The sequence below is a fragment of the Oryctolagus cuniculus genome, chromosome 19 (genome assembly GCF_964237555.1).
Source record: "Oryctolagus cuniculus chromosome 19, mOryCun1.1, whole genome shotgun sequence".
NCBI classification, from domain to species: domain Eukaryota; kingdom Metazoa; phylum Chordata; class Mammalia; order Lagomorpha; family Leporidae; genus Oryctolagus; species Oryctolagus cuniculus.
In genome coordinates, this window is record NC_091450.1 from 39,276,284 (window position 1) to 39,296,834 (window position 20,551).

General features: G+C 68.1%; 1 protein-coding gene across 4 annotated transcripts; it reads left to right on the forward strand.

The window, feature by feature from the left end:
• Nucleotides 1–1,624: 1,624 nt before the first annotated feature.
• SLC29A4 (solute carrier family 29 member 4) lies at nucleotides 1,625–20,300 on the forward strand. 4 transcript variants are annotated; one of them, XM_070064545.1, is made up of 11 exons: nucleotides 1,625–1,735; nucleotides 11,220–11,402; nucleotides 13,998–14,129; nucleotides 14,220–14,333; nucleotides 15,301–15,527; nucleotides 15,862–15,931; nucleotides 16,723–16,967; nucleotides 17,430–17,574; nucleotides 17,654–17,841; nucleotides 18,125–18,365; nucleotides 19,416–20,300. In XM_070064545.1, the coding sequence occupies exons 2-11, from the start codon at nucleotides 11,231–11,233 to the stop codon at nucleotides 19,553–19,555; spliced, it is 1,674 nt and encodes a 557-aa protein (XP_069920646.1). In that variant the 5' UTR covers nucleotides 1,625–1,735; nucleotides 11,220–11,230; the 3' UTR covers nucleotides 19,556–20,300. The 4 variants fall into 4 exon arrangements, with proteins under 4 accessions (XP_069920646.1, XP_069920643.1, XP_069920644.1 ...); XM_070064542.1 differs by lacking the exon at nucleotides 1,625–1,735 and adding an exon at nucleotides 8,427–8,632; XM_070064543.1 differs by lacking the exon at nucleotides 1,625–1,735 and adding an exon at nucleotides 8,428–8,632 and having other exon boundaries at nucleotides 15,857–15,902.
• The last annotated feature ends 251 nt before the right edge of the window (nucleotides 20,301–20,551 follow it).

Here is a 20,551-nt window from a genome sequence, read left to right on the forward strand (position 1 = left end):
CCCATCCACCTGCCCCGCAGTGGCGGCCGGAGGGGAGCAGGTCCTCGGGACGCCACAGCTGTGTGGAGGGACACCGTGGGCCAGGGAGACCTCCTGGGACTGCAATGGGGGGAGACACGCCCACTCACCTCCCTCCCTCTCAGCCCCCTGTGGACTGGGGGTGTTTCCATCGGCAAAACCCGGCCGGAAGTCAGAGGCTGCGGGGCCACTGGTGTGGTCAGCCTGGGGCAGCTTCCCAGGACATAAGCAGGGGCACCCGGGATGGCGGGCCACACAGCCTGATGGTGGAGGCGCCAGGATGGGCTGACCAGAGACACCTGCCTAGTCCCAGCGTGGGGGGGGAGGGGACTGGGGACACTTCGAGAGTGCCTGACAGCTGGATGCTGCGAGTGGCATTTACTGGGTCAAGGTGGGCGTCAGGTGAGGCTGGATCCAGGTGGCCACAGCCGACCGGCTCTTCGTCCATCTCTTGCTCTTGTCGCCATGACCGTCACGTGACAACGGTGCTGCACACACAGCTGGGTGAGTTTTCCAAATGGCCACCCACAGCCACCTCCCCCAGGACACACAACCGCTGGGGACCGAGGCCTCCACGCAGCCCAAGGTCACCCAGCGAGGGAGCAGCGAGTTCTTCAAAGTCCTCCTCTTCCGGGAAAGCCCGAAGCCCATTAAATCCCTAAAGGGCATTAGCAGGGGACGCACACCGCGTCTGCGTAATCCTCCAAAACGATTAGCACTCAGCCGTGATAAGCTCCTTCCGCCAACCGAGCTGCCACCTCCCGCGCGCCCCGCGCCGGCCCGAGCCCTCCACCGCCAGCCTGGGCATCCCGCCCCCACCAGCCTGCGCGCCCCCCGCCGGCCCGAGCCCTCCACCGCCAGCCTGTGCGCGCGCCACCACCCCACCCCTCCCGCCACCCCGCGTCCTCCGCCGGCCTGCTCGCCCTGCCACCCCCCCCCCCCCTTCAAGGGCCTGGGAGGCGCGCCGCGTCGCCCTGTCATGTGGCTAACACGGCGCCCACAGACCTCGGCAGAGTGATGACAACTCCGGAGGGCGCCTGGGGACACAGGTGTTCTGGGCGCGGGGGGTGGGGCAGCAGCAATGAAGTCACAGGCTCTGGACTGGGGTCAGCCCTGGGGCGAGGGCCCACGTCGTTAGCACGTGTGCACGGAGGTCCCTGCCCAACGCCTCATCCCCTGCTGGCCCCAGGGCCCCCGCGGAGCTGGCACCCGGAGGGCGCTGTCCAGGCTCTTCCCCGCCAACAGGCAACCCTGGGCCGCCCCCGTCCTAGGGAACACGGGGCTCTTCAGAGCGTGGGGCCCATGAACCCGGTGCAGATCGAGCCCCAGGCCCGCGCTGGGCAGGTGCACAGCCGCCCCCGCCGCGCCTGGGACGGGCTTGCTCAGAGGAAAGGGGGGAGGCGCGGAGCGCGAGCCGCTCCGGTATGGGTGGGTCGGCCCGGTCCTGCAGACCCGGCCCGAGCCCCACAGAGGGTGAGCGCCCAGCCCGGGGCGCACCGCCCGCCACGGCGGCTCCGGAGTATTCTCAGCACTCGGGAACAGATGGCTCCAACTCCCACCCACGGAAGCCAAACATTTTCCCTGGTTACGGCGCTAATTGGCTCGCAGGCCTTCCCTTGTAAACAGAGAGTACAAAGGCGCCTGTGCCCGGCGGCGGGGCTGCCGAGCGAGCCTCACGGCCCCGGACGCCCCAGACAGAGCCCAGGGAAGCCCCCAGGTAGGGCCCAGGTGGGGCACGGCTGGGGTCCAGAGAGGGCTGGGGGACGGGCACGGGCTCAGGGCCCCCACACACACCGGGGTCTGGGCCCTGCTCTGCTGCTCCCGGGACCACTGGCATCAGTTTTCTCATCTGTGAAATGGGCGTGCCGATTCCAAGGGAGGGAGCCCAGAGAGGCTGTGCAGGCGCCCGGCATGGTGGGGGCCGCCTCATGCAGACCCGGTTCCCACCAGCAACAACACCCACAGGGCTGAGCAGAGCCCACCGCCCCAGCCTTCAGAGCTGTGTGGCCGCAGACAGCTGCCCTCCCATCTCTGGGCCTCCTCCCCGACTGTGAAGTGGGCTATCACCCAGCCCCCCCTCGGAGGCCACACTGGGACTCCCGTGCCAGGGTGCATGACGTCCATCGAGTGCCTAGAAGTCAGGGAAGGCTTCCTGGAGGAGGCAGCAGTGGCGCTCACAGCTCAGGGACTCATAGGGGCGGGCACTGGGTACGGCAGCTGCTTCAGGGGCTGGGCAGCGAGAGAGGGGAGGCACTGCAGGCCCAAGGCAGGGTGCTGGTGTGAAGGTGCGTGGGAGGGCTTGGAGCTGCCTGGGAGAGAGGCGGGGCGGGCAGCAGGGCCAGCACAGGCCCAGGTCCCTGGAGGCTCCCCTGCCCGCCCCGCCCCCGCCCGGCTGGCCCACAGCCCCTGGTAATGAAGAGCTTCTCCAGCTAAAAGCCCTTGGAGCCAAGCCAGGCCTCCAGCACTGCCCGCAGCCCGGGGGAGTCTTTATCTCGCCTCTGGCCTGGGGGTGACCAGGGGGCTGGCTCAGAGCCCCCTGCCCCAGAAGCCTGGCCCGGGTACGGTTCTTCGCTGCAGCGCAGCCCAGTGGGACGGACAGATCTGGGGCGGGCCCCGCACTGCCCAGCCTCGCGCTGTGACTGGGGGAGCGCCCGCACCTCTCTGAGCCTGGCCTCTGCTCCAGGACAGGTCTCCCCCACAGAGGCCGCTGCCCCCCACCCCCGGGCTGGCGCAGAGCAGCTTGATGGGCACCTCGCCGGCCCGCCCAGCCCCGAGTCCCCGCCCTCCCAGGAGAGGCCTGGGCTGTTTATTCAATTTGCCTTTCGCATCCAGATCAGGGGGAAGGCACGTTTTCCCCCACGGTGCCCAGACGGAGGGGCCGGCAGTGCCCTGTCAGGCCCGCAGAGAGCCCAGCTGACCTGGCCCGCACCTCTGTGCAGCGCCGGACAGAGGCTTCGTCCCCTCTGGGCCTGGGGCTTCAGCGGGCAGCTCTGCCCGGCTCAGTGCTGTCCACCCTAGGAGGCCCAGGAATAACCGCTGGGAATGTGTCGCTGTGACCATGGCTGGGGTCCGAGAACCAGACCCACTGTCCCCCGGGGACTCCCAGCCTCACCCACCTCACCGCTGGCCTCTTCTGTGGACAGTGGGTCCCTGCAGGAAGGGGGCAGGTGGCGTCCAGGCAGCCCACGCCCTGCACCAGGAGGTGGAAGAGGGGGAGAGTCGCGCCCCGCCGCCCCCCCGGCCCCCTGCAGAGGCCTGCAGACCTGGCCCCCGCCTGCGCGCCTGCCCGCACCCATCTCTGGCTGGCCAGCGGCCGCGGGGCGGGACTACTGGGAAAGAGGCTAATGGGCTGTAAGTTAATAAGCAGGGAATAAATCAGGCTGGAGTCCACAGGAAGCAGATGGCACAGCGCCGCGGCCTGGAACAGCCCCGCCGGAGCGTGGCGGGCGGTGGGCGAGAGGAGGCGCGCCACGGGGCCCCCACCCCACCCTCTGCGGCTGCCCCAGGCTTCTGCCAGCCCACCCCCCCACCAACCCACCTGATTCTTTTTTTCCCAAGGATTTATTTATTTTGAAAGTCGGAGTTACAGAGACAGAGGGAGAGAGGGTGAGGGAGAGAGGGGGGAAGAGAGAGAGAGAGAGAGAGGTCTTCCATCCACTGGTTCACTCCCCCAGATGGCCACAGTGACCAGCGCTGGGCCCAAACCGGGAGCCAGGAGCTTCTTCCGGGTCTCCCACGCGGTGCAGGGGCCCAAGCGCTGGGGCCGTCAGGTGCATCAGCCGGGAGCGGAGCTGGCAGGCACATGGGAGCCGGCGTCACAGGTGCAGCTCAGCTCTCTGCGCCACAAGGCCAGCCCCTCCGGGTTTTGGGGACAAATTTACAGAGAAATGCGTGACTCTTTGGGGGCCTCTGGCGCCCGTGTCAACCAAACTGCAGTCAAGACGTGGAGCGCCCGGCCGCCCCGGTGCGTGCCTCCGGCCCTGCCAGGCGTCTCCTCCCGAGGTTGGCTTTGCCTGTTTTAGACGCTTCTGCGCACCGTTCTTCCCCATGTCTTTCGCACTGCACACGGGGCCTTTGCGATCCGGCATCGTTGTGGGCGTGGCACATCCCCTCTGGGCGCTGCACCAGCCACACCCTCCGAGGGTTGGTGGCGCCACCAACACCATTCCCCTGAGAACACTGAAGAGGCCCAGGGTGCTGTGGCTGAGACAGGACCCCACGGTGCCACGGAGCCTCTGCTCTGGAAACGGCGAAGGCAGGGCCAGGAGTCCAGCACAGCCACCCAGATGCCCCCCTTGGGGCGCCCACACCCCCAGCAGAGCGCCTGGGGTTTGAGTCCTGACTCTGCCTGCTAATGCACACCCTGGGGCGCAGAGGATGGCTCAAGTCCTTGGGTCCCTGTTAACCACCTGGGAGACCCGGATTGAGTTCCTGGCTCCTGGCTTCAACCTGGCCCGGCCCTGGCTGTTGCTGGCATTTGAGGAACGAAAGCAGCGGATGGAAGATCTCCCTGCCTCTCTGTTTGCCTTCTATAAAAAAAAGGGATAAGGGGCCGGTGCTGTGGCATAGTGGGCTGCGGTTCGAGTCCCAGCTCCTCCACTTCCGATCCAGTTCTCTGCTACGGCCTGGGAAAGCAGTGCGAGATGGCCCAAGTGCTTGGGCCCCTGCACCTGCATGGGAGACCCAGAAGAAGCTCCTGGCTTCGGATCAGCCCAGCTCCGGCTGTTGTGGCCACTTGCAGAGTGAACCAGCAGATGGAAGGAAGATGTTCCTCTCTCTCCCTCTCTCTGTCTGTAACTCTGCCTCTCAAATAATCTGAGAGAGAGAGAGAGAGAGAGAGAGAGAGAGAGAGAGAAGTAAGGCAGCTGCCCTTTGCTCTCACCTAAATATCAAGCCTTCTAAGAATCCTGCGAGTGTGTGCCTCTTACACACCCCCGTGAGCCCTGAGTTTCTGACAACCTCCGGGGCCTTGTCCCCCGGCCAAGGACACACAGGAGTCAGCTCAGAGGGGCGTGTGGATATGGCGTCCACCAGCGAGGCGTCTCACGATCCCACACACGGGAAGCCCACGGAGTTTTTAAAGGAATCTTTCCGGCTGGCACTAGGCAGGGCCGAGCCCGAGCTCCTGCCTGTGGGGCCCAAGGCCTCCCCCAAAAAGTGAGGGCGTGGAGGGAAATGGGGGCAGGGGTCGCTGGGCTCGGGGCTGTGTCCCCACGGGCACTGAGAAACCCAGAGCGAGAAGTCGAGGGCGACAAACAGCTCTGGGGACGGGAAAGGGCGCCCCGACGAGACAAGTGGCTCAGGCCTGGGGGTGGCAGCCCCCCGCCCCGCCCGGCCTCTCCCAAGCCCCCTGCCACCACGCCACAGGCAGGCGGCTCTTCTCCCAGGGACGCGTGCCCATGCGAGGAGGACAGACATCCATAACCAGAGTCCTGGCCGCTGTCAGCAGCTGGCAGTGGCGGTGACGCAGGCCTGGCCCAGGGCCCGGCTCGCCCTGCACCCCACAGAGAGCACCCTCCTGGGCCCACCCTCAACCCTCCCCCCCCCCAGCAGCCGCGCCTGTCGCCAGGGCGGGGCAGGGTGCCAGCCCTCCTGTTGCTTGGGAGTGGCCTGGGCTCCCCCGGGTGGACAAGGATCCCAGCAGGCCCAGGCCTCTCCGAGCTCGAGTGTCACCCAAATGGCTGGCCAGGCTGAAGCCAGGGGCCCAGCACTCTGCCCCGGTCTCCCTTGTGGGCAGCAGGGGCCCAAGCACTGCAGCCCTGTCTCATCGGCTGCTTTCTCAGGCGCATTAGCAGGGAGCTGGATGGGAAGCAGAGCAGCCGGGACTCGAAGTGGAGCCGGCATGGGATGTCGGTGACGCCGGTGGCGGGTTAACCTGCCGCACCACAACGCCCACCATCATCTTTCTAACACAGGCGCTGTGCCTCCCTGAGCTCTGTGAGCTGCGGGCAGGTAGCCAGGGGACCCCCGTGAAGCACAGGTTAAGCTACCCAGGGCCTGCAGCTGACATGGAGCCCCAGGCCGTGGGCTGTGATGCTGGAGAGAGTCCCTCCCACCCCGTCTCTGGGGACCACAGGGCTGTTCCTGTGCAATGAGTCTGCTTTTAAAAATATCCCTCGGGCTGGCGCCACGGCTCACTAGGCTAATCCTCCGCCTAGCGGCGCCGGCACACCGGGTTCTAGTCCCGGTTGGGGCGCCGGATTCTGTCCCGGTTGCCCCTCTTCCAGGCCAGCTCTCTGCTGTGGCCAGGGAGTGCAGTGGAGGATGGCCCAGGTGCTTGGGCCCTGCACCCCATGGGAGACCAGGAAAAGCACCTGGCTCCTGGCTCCTGGCATCGGATCAGCGCGGTGCGCCGGCCGCAGCGCGCTGGCCACGGCGGCCATTGGAGGGTGAACCAACGGCAAAGGAAGACCTTTCTCTCTGTCTCTCTCTCTCACTGTCTACTCTGCCTGTCAAAAAATAAAAAAATAAAAAAAAATTCCTCGTAAATGGTTGTATGTAGATGTTGAACGTTTCTGATTAACACTATTCCGGGGAAACCTCTTTTCTAAATTATCAGAGAGAGAGTGTCTTCCATCCGCTGGTTCACCCCCCAGATGGCTGCAATGGCCGGAGCTGGGCCCATCCGAAGCCAGGAGCCAGGAGCTTCCTCCAGGTCCCTCATGGCGGGTGGGGGGAGGGGTACGCAGGGACCCAGGGACTTGGGCCATCTTCTGCCGCCTTCCCAGGCGCATTAGCAGGGAGCTGGGTAGGAAGCGGAGCAGCCAGGGCTCCGCTATGGGATGCCAGCCTGCCAAGCTGCCCCGCCGGTTCTCTCTCTGCCCCACGCATGGCTGCTTCTCCAGAAAACCACGCGGTGGAGGTGATCTCCAGTATTTCTCCCCAGTTCCTGGAGCTCTCCTCGGTTTCCTTGGGTTCTGCAAACGTGACGGGCCTGTCCCGTCCCCCGTCCCCCCGGGCATGAGCGACGCTGCCAAGTGGTGCGTCCGGGGTGCCGGCTGTTTGCAGTGCTTGGCTGTTCCCGTGAGCCCGTTCTGTATTTAGAATGAGAGATTTTTCTGGTCCACAAGATAAGCATGTTTTGAGGCCGATTTACTTCCAGGAGGTTGCTTGAATTTACGCTTGCACCAGCAAAGGGGTTTTATAAACTGAGGGCCTGGGGCTGGCGCTGGGATGCATCGGTTTAAGCCGCCGCCTGCAGTGCCAGCATCCTGTACTTAAAACAGGTTTGAATCCCGGCTGCTCCACTTCTAATCCTCTTGCTTGCTAACGTGCCCAGGGGAAGCAGTGGAAGATGGTCCAAGTGCTACCCATGTGGGAGACCCGGATGGAGTTCCTGGCTCCTGGCTTTAGCCTGGCCCAGTCCCAGCCACTGTGGCTATCTGGGAGAGTGACCAGCGGATGGAAGAGCTGCGTGTGCGTGCGTCTCTCCCTCTTCCTCTGTAACTCTGCCTTTCAAATAAATACATGAATCTTTACCAAAAACAACCACCACCACCTAGGTTCTCTGGCTGGGGCTCTCCATGGCCAAGACGACCTGGGGACTGGTTTCTGTCCCCCACCCCCAGCTTTTTCCTCCCCTCCCCCGTCTGTTCCCAGCCTCTGCCCAGGGCACCCTGACCACAGGCACCTCTCCTAGGGGCCCTCGCTGCCCACCTCTGTCCTGTCCATTGCATACCCTTGAAATGACGGCAGGTGGGGACAGGGACCCCGAGGAGTCCCCTGCCCTTGGAGCAGAGTCTTGCTGGCACAGGGTAGCTTCCATGAAGCCGCCACTGGCGCACTCCACAAGTGCTCAGCCTGTGCCCAATTCAAACAACTATTTGGTGCCTTCTGTATCCCAGGCACGACACTGGGCCTGGAGGAACCAGAGGGCACTGACCCCAGCGATGGGCTGGGGCCACCCTGGGGCTCCCTGGACGGGACGAAGCCGGTCTACTGGACAGCAAGGAGGGGCATCCAGGTGCGGCGGCAGCTCCTGGGCTGACCCCACCCCGCAGTGCTGTCGCAGGGAGGCACTCCTGGGGTTGCCAGGCCCGGCCCCGCAGGGACACAGCCCCTCTGGTTCGCACCTGGTTCCCGACCTCACCTGTGGCTGGGTCCCTTCGCCTCATCTGCAGGAAACGCTCCCTACCCCGGAGACCTGGCTGGCACCCGCCACGCATCGCCTCCAGTCCCCCAGCCCCTTCCCATCCTGTGAAACTTTCCACCGCGGCGTCTTCCGATGTACGGGCCAGGGAGCGTCGGCCTGGGCAGCGAGGCTGGGGGCGGGCAGCAGAGGCGGCCTCCTGGGGTCGCCGGGGACCTCCAGGCAGCCGCTGCCGTGGGGAACCACGCATCCAGACCTCAGCCAAGCCGGTGCGGGTGGGGAGGGGGAGGGAAGGGGGCGGAGCCGGGGCGGGGCGCGGGGGCGGAGCCCGGGCTGTGCTCACAGCCGCCGCCACCGCCGCTGCGCCCCCCGCACACGCTCGCGGACTCCGGGCGGGCGGACCCGGGCACCGGCGGAGGACGCCGGCCGCGCCCGGCCCGAGCCGCGCGAGAAGGGGGAGTCGGGGGCGCGGGATCCGTCACGGGGCACGGCGAGGGCGGGGACCCCGGCCGGAGCCGGGCCGAGGTAAGCGGGACCGCGGAGGTGCGGGCGGGGCGGGCACGAGCCGGGCGCCGGGAGACGCCGGCGGGGACCTGTCGGAGCCTTTGTCTGCGGCGCGCGCGGCCCACGCGCCCCTCCCCCTCCCCACCCCTCCCCCACTTCGTCCCGCCCTCCCACGGTCCCCCGCTTCCCTGTCCCGCGTCGGAGCGGCCAGGACCCCCGACCCCGGCGGCGAGCGCTGGACCCAGACCCGGGTACGGGGATGCGCCGGTGGCCCCGGCCTCCCGCGCCACCTCCTGCCTGGCGCGCCTCGGGGGTCCTGCCGCCTGAAGTTCCCGCCGGACACCCTCCGCCAGCTCCCTCCGTCCACAGCCCCCTGCCCCGGTTCTTGGGGAGGCTGCTGGAAGGGGCGGACCTGGACTCGGGGGGCTGACCTCCGCCTGTGGGCGCAGGCCTGGGACCCAACTTTGCCACCGCCGCCGCGCGGGCAGGGCTGCGAGCCCCGGGAAGGCGCGGGAGCACAGGCCGCGGAGGGCGCCAGCCCGGCCTCCCGGGCCCTGCCCAGCCCGTGGCCCCCGCCTTCCTCGGTGCCCTGGGACCAGGGGGAGCCCCTCGTCCCGCCGAGGAGAGCTGGGCCGGCGGGGAGCGCCAGCTGCGGGAGAAGCAGCGGAGCGGGGCCTGGGCAGGGGGTCCGGGGGCGTCCAAGGGCGTCCCGCCAAGCGTGTGCGGCCCGGACAGAAGTGCGAGTCCCCGGAGGACGCGCGGGCCACCTTCCAGACGCGCTCCCGCGGCCGGGACCAGACGCCGTGCGTCTCGGCACGAACCTGGGGCCCCCCCAACCCCCGCGCAAACGGGAGCAGCCCGGCTGGGCTCCTGTATTAGCGCAAGACCTTGGACTTGGCCAGTCCAGCACCCTCTGACCCACACATCTCAGGTAGTGGCTTGTGCAACTGCTGAGCACCTACTGTGTGCGGCCACACCTTCCTCCCGGCCACCTGCCCCTCGCCCTCTTCCTCTGCAGTGTGTCCCACGGTGAGGTGGGGAGGCCCACTGGGTGCCCCAGGGCAGAGAAGGGCCCTGTGTGTGCTCAGCCCCTGGGCATTGGGGGGGGGGGGGACGTGGAAGTCCTGACCTTTTCATTGAAGGGAGACCCAGGAGGGGAGGCTGCGGCCCCGCCCCGGCTGCAGCCTGCAGTGGAACCCCGACCCTCCCCAGGGGCTCAGGCCAGCAGTGTGGGTGGCACTGCCCATGTCCCTGGCAGAGCCGGTGGAGCCATGTCCTGCTGTGATGCACCGGCAGCCGCGCCCCGGGGGGATGAAGCCCCTCCGGGCGGGAGCCCTCACTGGACACACACCAGGCCTGTGGGGTTCAGAGGCCCTCAGGGCCCAGCTCTGGTCTAGCAGGGCTCCTGGGGGCCGTGGTTCTGCAGCTGTCCCCTGCCCCTAGCCCTTCCTGCAGGGGCCCCGGGGCCTCCAGACCTCTGGTGACCCTCCCTTGTCACCCAGTGACTCTTGGGGTCAGGCTGGTGTGTCCATTTGACAGGGGGCAGTGCCCAAGGCAGGCCCCCATCTCAGGCGAGGCCAGCTCTGAACAGGTACCCCAGCTCCAGATGCGGCAAGAGGGCCAGGGAGAGCCTGGTCAGCAGGCCCAGGGCCCAGGAGGAGCCCGGATCTCTGCTGGCTGATCGCGGGTGCCGGTCACCCAGAAGCAGGGAGAGCTCTGGGCTCCCAGGCCCCAGGGAGGCCCCAATAAAACTTGGCAGTGAACTAGAATAGGGGGCACCCCAGGCCCCAGGAGGAGCCCCGGCGTGGTCCGTGGTCTGCACAGCCCACCTGGGGACTGGGAGCACAGTCGGCCAAGGCAGGGGGGCTGAAGACGGGCCAGGTGCAGGTGCACAGACCCTGGGGCCCCCGCCCGGGCTTCTCCCCTCCCCCGTGCTCCCGGCGCTGGGGAGGCTGAGGACCACACCTGGTGCCCCCTCCACGTTCATCTCAAAGTCCCTCCGATGAGCACGTGTTCTTTGGCAATGAGATAAATCAACCGATGTTACCAGAGCCATCGACTGGTAAATGTCTTAGGGGAGAGCCAGACTCCCTCCCTGCACACAGCGGGCCGCTGGCACCACGGGGGTGCCTCTCCACTAGGGAGCGCTTACCCCTGCCCTGTTCCCGGGGGAGGGGGCGGCACTTCTGCACCAGAGCATGAAACACTGGGATGAGACCAGAGGAAGGACTTCCAGGACCGAGGGAGGGCTGTGTGGCTGCGCGAGTCACACAGACCTGGGTTTAGGTGACCTGAGTGGACGTCATTCGCCCCCAGCTGCACTCCTTCCTCAGCTATGGACGCATGAGACAACGCAGGCCCTCGTGCCCCGCGTCCCGCGGTGTCACCTGTCACTTCTGACTGGCCTTCCACCTCCAACATAGTCCCCCACCACGCCCCTTTCTCCAGGTGCCCACAGCCGCCACCCTCAGGCAGGCCAACATGGTTGCATCCCGCGGCACATCTGAGCTGCATCTCCTGCTGGTCCGGTCCCTTCCCCACAGTGAGGGGGGGTGTCCTCTCACCCCAGTCTCCCCCTCCCCCAGCACCTGCTCTGCTCTCCCCACAGCGCGTGCCGCCATGGGCTCCCTGCGGAGCCAGCGCCTCCAGGAGCCCGGTGTGCCGGGCACGTGGGAGCAGAGCCTGGGTGCCGGCTATGGCTTTGACAGTTTCCCACTGGAGGCCGCCGTGCCCGAGGCCGCTCAGGGCCAGGGCGTCAGGGCCAGGGCCGTGCCAACTTTCACGGACTCAGGTGAGTGCAGGTGCGGGCCAGGTGTGTGTGTCCCAGGGCCACGGGGCCCCAGCGGAGGGCAGGGGAGCGTGGGCAGCACCTGTCGGGATGGGACCCCACCCGGGGCTGTGGGTCCCACACAGGTCATGGTCTGCTGTGCTCAGGGGGCAGTGTGCTCACTGGTCAGCAAGCGGATGGGAGAGCAACCGGGGAAGGGCAGTGCGGGGTTCAGAGACCTGACTTTGAGCCCAGCTGTGTGGCCTGGGGCAAGGGGCCGAGCCAAGGGCGGGGTGCGGCTCCCCCAGGCTCCGGCCACACCCCAACTCCATCCACCTCCCACCTCTCGCCCTCCTTCTCTGACTCTGTTCATTGGCGGGGAATTCTGGCCCCCCCTCAAGGTGCTGGCGCCCACCCCAAGCACACTGCTCCGGTCGGTGGGGCCTGTGAGTGACAGCTGTCTGTCAGGCAGCTGAGCGGCAGGGGGCGCTGCTGTGGGCCTGGGGGCCCATCTGGGGCCAGTCCCCAAGGGGCGCCAGTGCCCATCACGTGCCAGGGGCCCTGGCTGTGGGCAGTGACGATTTTAACTGCGCTGGCCGTGGTGACGTGGCTGGATCAGTCAGGGTGGAACCCGAGAAATAGCACCAGGGGGAGGCGGGCAGGTGGGCAGGGAGGTATAGACAGACGGTGTAGACACCACACAGGTTACTGGAACGTGGGGCTAGCTGCACCCCTGTTGTTACCCATCCTGCGTGGCGATAAGGAAACACCCCCCACTGGTGCCTCACGCCCACACTTCTGGACGTCTGAGGACACGGCGCTGCCTTCAGGGACGGTGACACAGTGGGGGGACTAGGAGAGGCGGGCGGCTGACAGGTGAGAGGAGGAGCAAGATCCCCGTCTGTGCCAGTCTGCCGCCTGGGGACCCGAAGTGACAGTGGGGACGCTCTCCCGGCAGAGAGCCAACCCCAGCCCCGGCCCCCAGCCCCCTCCGAAAGGCCAGGTGGTGCGTGGCGTGGTCAGCCAGGCAGCCAGAGCCTGGGAGCCTAGTGGGGTCACAGCCTGCCCACTCCCCAAGGAGTCCCCGGAGGCGGGGCTGTAGCCCGAAGACCCCTCCCCAGCACCGACTCAGCTGGCGACGCCCACGCCCCGGTCCCCGTGTCCGCTCAGGTCTCAGCACTTGTGTTTCCAGTCCCGCTCCCTGCTCACGCACCTGTGGGCTTGGGCCCCTGCTGCCCACGTGGGAGACCCCGATGGAGTGCCCAGCTCCTGGCCCAGCCCTGGCTGTTGTGGGCATTTGGGAAGTGGGCCAGCCAATGCAAAGTCTCTCTATCTCTCTGCCTTTCAAGTCGATGAAAAAAAAAAAAAAACTGATGGGTGGGCATTTGGCCTCGTGGGGAAGATACGGAGTAAGACCCCGGGCCCCAGACTCCAGCTCCAGCTCCCTGCGAATGCCCACCCCGGGAGGCAGCAGGTGACGGCACATCCCTGCCACGCCCGTGGGAGACCTGGACCCCGCTTCCGCCTGGCCCAGCCCTGGCTTTGTGAGCATTCGCGGAGTGGACACTCACTCTGTCTCTCAAATAAAAAACAACAAAAGGAAACTTGAAAAATGCCCGCCCACGAGCCTGCGCGGTGCACATCACCGTGGCTGCGCGAGCCCCCAGCTGGCCACGGTGCCCGGGGCTCCCACCCTGCCCCTGGAAGACGCACGGTGCTCGCGAGGTCCCCCCCCCCAGCGCCCTGCGTCCCACCTAGCCCGCCTTACCATAAGGGGTCAGGGCGCGGGCAGCAGCTGGCCCTCTGTCTCTCACACACGTGCGTGTCAACACAGAGAAACATGCGAGCCCGTGGAAAGATGCCGTCCAAGGGTGACCTCACGTTGGTTTGAGAAAACGGAATTCACGCCCAACTTTGCGCGCATAGGTACTCCCCTGCGCGTGGGTTGCAGACTATATCTGGCACCCAAACAAGCTGACGTGTGGGCTGCATCCTTCCATGGATGTGGGGGCCCCTCCCCCACACGTGCTCGCAGCCACCTCGGTCCTGCCTGGGTCCCCTGGGGCCGTCAGCGGGGCCCTCGACCGCTCGCGGGTTTCGCCTCCGTTCCGGGCAGGGCTGGGCCGCTGCGCGCTGGCTTGCACTGGGCCATTTCAGTTTTGGGTTTGCGACGCAGAGAGATGGAGAAGAGCAAGCTCCCATCCGAACAGCCAGGGCCGGGCCGGGCCGAAGCGAGGACTCCATGGGGGTCTCCCACGTGGGCGGCAGGGACCCCCGTCCGTTGAGCCATGGCCGCTGCCTCCCAGGGTGTGCCCCGGAGGAAGCTGGAGTGGGGAGCCCAGGCCCTCGGCTAAACGGCTGCCCCTTCCCAGCCCTGAGCCCCGGGCGTCCTCGGAGGCGCTGCCCCACACAGTCCACTCTTGTTGGCCACCGGGGGCCGGGTGGCCTGCGGAATCCGTGTCTCCGAGCCCTGCCTCCCCCGGGGAACCAGGACCCCCTGGACGGGTGCAGCCCGTGGGCGCTGCGCTGCTGGCGGTCGCTGGGGTGGCAGTGGCCGCCCTGGCGCGTGGTCACTTCCGGGCCGGGCAGCGTGGCCCTCACCGGCGTCTCCCGGTGTAGCGGTGGAGGAGCCGGTGCCCGATGACCGCTACCACGCCATCTACTTCGCGATGCTGCTGGCCGGCGTGGGCTTCCTGCTGCCCTACAACAGCTTCATCACGGACGTGGACTACCTGCACCACAAGTACCCAGGTGCGCCCTCGCCCCGCGCGGGACCACCGCGCCGCGTGCCCGCAGCCAGGGGCCGCCCGAGCACCGCTGTTGGCCGCCCCTCCCCCGCAGGGACCTCCATCGTGTTCGACATGAGCCTCACCTACATCCTGGTGGCGCTGGTGGCCGTGCTGCTGAACAACGTGCTGGTGGAGCGGCTCACGACGCACACGCGGATTGCGGCGGGTACGCACGCCGCGCCACGCAGCAGCGCTCCCCGCCCCCACAAGCCCCGCCCTGCCCCGTAGCCCCGCCCCACCACCCACGCAGCAATGTTGCCACGCCCCCACAACCCATGCCCTGCCCTGTAGCCACGCCCCGCGCAGCAGTGCTGCCCTGCCCGTAGCCACGCCCCGCCCTGCCCCGTAGCCACGCCCCGCGCAGTAGCCCCGCCCCCTGCGCAGCAATGTGGCCACGCCCCCACAACTACGCCCTGCCCCGTAGCCACGCCCCACCAAGCAGCGCTCCCCGCCCCCACAAGCCACGCCCTGCCCCGTAGCCACGCCCCGCGCAGCAGTGCTGCCCCGTAGCCCCGCCCCGCGCAGTAGCCCCGCCCCACCACCCCACGCAGCAATGTTGCCACGCCCCCACAAGCCACGCCCTGCCCCGTAGCCACGCCCCCCGCAGCAGTGCTGCCCTGTAGCCACGCCCCACGCAGTAGCCCCGCCCCACCACCCCACGCAGCAATGTTGCCACGCCCCCACAACCCACGCCCTGCCCTGTAGCCCCGCCCACCCAGCAGCGCTGCCCCGCCCCCCACAAGCCACGCCCTGCCCCGTAGCCACGCCCCGCGCAGCAGTGCTGCCCTGTAGCCCCGCCCCGCGCAGTAGCCCCGCCCCACCACCCCATGCAGCAACGTTGCCACGCCCAGCCCTGTAGCCCCGCCCCACCCAGCAGCGCTGCCCCGCCCCCACAAGCCACGCCCAGCAGCGCTGCCCTCCCCGCGCAGGCTGCCCCACTGCACACCCTCTCCCTGGTGTGAAATGCGCATCCGCCCTGTCACAGGCGCCACAGGGTCAGGCTGGGGGAGGGGTCGACCACCGCCAGCGCGATGCCTGGTGCCTTCGGGGGCTTGGGTGGCTTCCCCTGCCCAGGACCTCTGCCCGGGCGCCTCCCTCTTGCCAGGGTGCTCTGCCCTCGCCTTCCTCCCCAGGGCACCATCCGGCTTCAAGGCCCTGCTCAAGTAGCGCCTCCTCCAGGCAGCCTTCCAGGGTGCCCCCTCCGACCTCTAAGGCACGCCCCCACACACAGGCTACCTCCTGGCCGTGGGCCCCCTGCTCTTCATCAGCGTCTGCGACGTGTGGCTGCAGCTCTTCTCTCACGGCCAGGCCTACGCCATCAACCTGGCCGCCGTGGGCACGGTGGCCTTCGGCTGCACAGGTAGGGACTGGGGGCCGGGACGCTGCACATCGTGGGTTCCGTCCCGCTTCCGCAGGGACTCAGACTGTCCACCACGGCCACACAGCAACACGTGGCCTCTTGTCTACCTGCTGGTGGAACAAAGGCTGGGGGGGCCCTTCGGACTTGCGGCTGACCCCCACCCTCGCGAATGAGGGATGTCGTCTCTGCCCGCCCGGCGTTGGCCCGAGCTTGGCAATGACCGTGGCCGCCCCCAAGGCAGGGTGGGCACTGCCTGGCAGGCAGCTGCTGCACGGGACCCCCATTTCTGGTGACAAGGGGTGTCTCACAACTCCCCTCTCTGTTTCAAGTGCAGCAATCCAGCTTCTACGGGTACACGGGGATGCTGCCCAAGAGGTACACGCAGGGGGTGATGACGGGCGAGAGTGAGTATCGGGGTGCCGGGCTCCGGGGCTGCTTCCGTGCGCCCTGGCCGCGTGCTGGGCTGGGCAGTGGGGGCTGGCAAGGGCTCTAGCCCAGAGGGGCCATGCGTGCACACGCGTGTGCGTGCCGTGTTTCTGGAGTGTGTGATCCTCTGGGTGGGAGACCCTTTCCTGCACCCTCCAGCACCAAGCTCTCCCTGGGCCCCCCACTCCACTGGGCACCCCACTTCACCGGGCAACTTCTCCCATGCGTTTCTCTCGGGCCACACTCCCACTTAGGCGAGCACAGACCAGGGACCCCAGGGGCTGCCCTCTGCCTGGCCCATTAGGAGGTTGACCAGTTGTCACTGTCTGGCCCATTAGGGGGTTGACCAGTTGTCCCAGTGACAGGTCGGATGGAGTGGGTTGCCAGGGTGGGGTCAGTACACTGATTGGGGAGGGGGCGTTTATGCCACCCAGGAGCCCCACCCTCCCCAGGGATGACCCCCAGGACCCATGGCCACTTCCACCTGGCACTTCCCAAGCCCCAGCTGCTGTGTCCTGCAGATGCCACGCCAAGTGTCCCCTCCCACACCTGCACATGCACCTGACCCCGTGGTCTGCCCCAGGGAGGCAGGAGCCATGTGCTGTCCCCAGAGGCCTGGCAGGACCGTGCCAGGCACACAGCAGGCGCCAGATAAAAGGCTTGGGGTGTGTCTGTGTGCAGCCCGGGGCGCGGCTCCCTCGGCGGGGGTCTGGGCCTGGCTGGGAGGCGAGGTGGGGGCGGGGCCGGCCCACGCGCCCGTCGCCCGCAGGCACGGCGGGGGTGATGATCTCGCTGAGCCGCATCCTCACCAAGCTGCTGCTCCCGGACGAGCGCGCCAGCACGCTCATCTTCTTCCTGGTCTCCGTGGGCCTGGAGCTGCTCTGCTTCCTGCTGCACCTGGTGGTGCGGCGCAGCCGCTTCGTGCGCTACTACACGGCGCGGCCCCGCGACAGCCGCCGCGCGGGCCTGGGCTACCGCGTGCACCATGACGTCGCCGCCGAGGACGTCCACTTCGTAAGTCCCGCGGGCCCTAGACGGCTGCCCTTGGCGGTGCCCGGCGTGGACCCGCGCCGTCCTGGGAGCTGGGGTGCCCCCTGGGGGCGGCAGGGCTGGCCGGTGGAGCCGGGGAGGCCAGGCTGGTGCCGGCGTCAGCAATGCACACCCACAGGGGCGAGGAGGGAACACTGGAGCGGGTGCTGCGCCCATGGTGGTCCCCGGGAGGCAGAGGGCTTCTGGCTGAGACCTGACGCCCACAGGGGTCGGGGGGCGGGGAGAGCAGCACGCGCAGAGGCCGTGGGGGCCCGGGGACCCGGGGACGCTGCGGGTGAGCGGTCGCAAGCCACTCGGGGTTTGTGCGAGCGAGCGAGGGGTCTGGAATCCGAGGGGCTCCAGGAAAAGGAGGGACGGGGGTGTGTGTGCATACAGCAGGCGCTAACTAGATGCCTGCTCTGCCGCACGGCTCTGCCCACCCTCCAGGAGCACCCGGCCCCAGCCCTGGCCAGCGGCGGGTCCCCCAAGGACAGCCCGGCCCACGAGGTGACGGCGGGCGGCGGCGGCGGGGCCTACGTGCGCTTCGACGTGCCGCGGCCGCGAGCCCAGCGGAGCTGGCCCACCTTGCGAGGTGAGCGCGGGCCGGGGCGCGTGCGGGCGGGGCCCCCGGCGCCGCCCCCACCCCGGCCCTGACCCCGCGCCGCCCCCAGCCCTGCTGCTGCACCGCTACGTGGTGGCGCGCGTGATCTGGGCCGACATGCTGTCCATCGCCGTGACCTACCTCATCACGTTGTGCCTGTTCCCCGGCCTGGAGTCCGAGATCCGACACTGCGTGCTGGGCGAGTGGCTGCCCATCCTCCTCATGGCCATCTTCAATCTCTCGGATTTCGTGGGCAAGGTGCGGGCGGGGTCCCGTGCAGGGGCGGGGCGGGGGCGGGGCGGGGGCGGCCCAGCTATACCGCGCGCGCCTTTGGAGCGCAGGGCCTGCCTGAATCCGCGCGGGGGCCCGGGGGTGGACCTCGGGTGGATGAGCAGGCCCTGCGGCCACACGGCTGCTGTCCTCACTTGCAGGGTCCGGAGCCCCACCTGGAGGCGAGGGGGTGGGGTCACGCAACCAGGGGGTTTGCAGGGAGGGAGGCGGGGCTCTGGCAGGCAACCCCAGCTGCCCTGGCTCCCCGCAGGTCCTGGCAGCCCTGCCCGTGGACTGGCGGGGCACGCACCTGCTGGCCTGCTCCTGCCTGCGGGTGGTCTTCATCCCGCTCTTCGTCCTCTGCGTGTACCCCAGCGGCGCACCCGCCCTGCGCCACCCCGCCTGGCCCTGTGTCTTCTCCCTGCTCATGGGCGTGAGCAACGGCTACTTCGGCAGCGCGCCCATGATCCTGGCAGCCGGCAGAGTGAGCCCGCGGCAGCGAGAGCTGGCTGGTGAGGCCGCCTTTGCCCGCGGGACAGGGAGGCCAGGGGGGTGTTTGGGTCTGGGGTCCGGCCAGCACCGGGGGAGGGGAGAGATGCTGCGACATTCTCACGTCACTCATTCGTTCATTCATTCCTCGGCCACCTGTTCCGCCCTCCTGTGGGCCAGGCGCTGTCCTAGGTGCTGGGGACAGAGTGCTCCCTGCACTTGGGGGGCTGATGGTCCTGGGGTGGCGTCAGCCAGGTGACAGATGAGGAGCAGGTGTGGCGTGTTGGGGGGAAGCCAGCTGTGTGGAAGAACTGCAGTGGGATGGGGGCTTTGCAAGCTGGGAAGGCCCTGTGGGGGAGCCGTGAGGGGCCGGTCACACCAAGATGCCAGGGAGGAGCGTCCAGGCCGTGGGGGGGGGGTCCATACAGCGGCCCTGGGGCAGGAGCAGCCACAGGTGTATGTGGGTGTGTTTGTGCACATGCACTGGTGTGTGTGCAGGTGCAGGTGTGTGTATGTGTGTGCACTCACTGGGGTGTGTACCCAGTAGGGTTGTGTGTGCATGGGTGTGTGCGCAGGTGTGCACGCACACTGGTGTGTGTGCACACCCATGTGTGCAGGTGCACGTGTGTGCATGCAGGCACACATGTGGGGTGTGTGTGCACAGGTGTGTGCAGGTGCATGGGTGTGTACAGGTTCACCTGTGTGCACACGTGGGTGTGTGTACACGGATGTGTGTGCATGGCTGTGTGCGTGTGCCTCCACCGTGAGGGTGGAAGCAGAGGAGGGGTCAGGTCTGCTTTCCCGAGTGCCCTCCAGTGGGATGGACAGGGGATGAGCTGCTGCCAGGGTCCACGACACAGGGACAGGGGCTTGGACCCCGTGGGCGGGGGCCGGCTGCTCGGGACGAGGTCAGCGTGAGCCTGGGACACACCAAGCCGGTGGCTGCAGGCTGGAGGTCAAAGGGGGGCATTTGGGCTGGGGAGGTGGGTGAGGGAGGCCTGAGGGCGCCCAAGCTCTCTGGGGAGCGGCGGTGGCAGGCTGTGGCCCTGCCCCTCACTCGGCCCTGTCCGCAGGAAACACCATGACTGTGTCCTACATGTCGGGGCTGACGCTGGGCTCGGCCGTCGCCTACTGTACCTACAGCCTCACCCGGGATGCCCCCAGCAGCTGCGTCCACACGGCCACCAACGGCTCCGGCCCCCCCGGCCTCTGAGCTGGGTCCTGCCACTGCCCCCCACCCCGGAGGGCTGCCCGGGGCCTGGACCGGCGGCCCCCTCTCCGCCCCCGCCTGCAGTGCCTGTGGGGCCCCGGGCCTCCTTCCGGTGCCAATGACGCCACCTCGCTGGGCCCGGGCTCTCTGCAGCCCAAGCCCTGCCCAGCACCAAGTCCGTCTTCATCTCACTCCACCTCCGTCTGTGTCCTGGCCCGCGCTCTGTGTGGTGGACTCAGGCTGTCCCTGGCCAGGGCAGCTGGCCTCCTGTGACCCCGCCCTGGGCTCTGTTCCGAGGGCCCCCATGCATGGCCCCTAGCACGCGTCCAGGGTGCCGGTCTGGGTGCAGCCGGCCCCAGCCCCTCCTCACAGGGACCCTCTGGATGGAAGAGGTCCCTGGAGGAGACGGGCAGCCCCCAGCCTTGTCGCCTGCACCTCTCCCCTCCCCGTGTCCCCAGATGCTGGCTGCCCCCCTCTGCCGGGACCCCCCATCCCCCCCGGTCCCAGCTCCTACAGGGAGGCAAGGCTGAGCCCGGCCACACGTTGGCTGGAGCCAGCTCTGGAAACAAGGCCGCCGTCCCCATCCCGTGGGATGTGATGTGGCGAGCAGGACAGGGCTGGGGCGCTTCAGCCCGGCCCTCCCGGGGCAGGGGGCCCCAGCTGTGACCGCCCTGTCCGTGCTGTGTCTGTCCACCTGTCTGTCCACTGACTGTACCGCACTGGCCATTAAAAGAGGAAGGCAGAGAGATCGATGCCTCTTGCGTGGTGTTTGTGTGTGTGGGTGGGGGGCCCAGCGGGGCCAGGCCCCCTGTGCCGCCTCATGTGGCCAGGGAGGAAGGGGAGTCGGGGGCATTGGGGCTCCTGCGGCGGGTTTGAACCCCCTCAGCCCCTGGGAGGGTCGGGGACTGCAGCTGCGTCCAGTACACCGGGAAGGGGTGGGACCGGAGAAAGAGCGACAGCTTGGACCCCAAGCCAGGTCCTAGGGGTCATCCTCCCGGG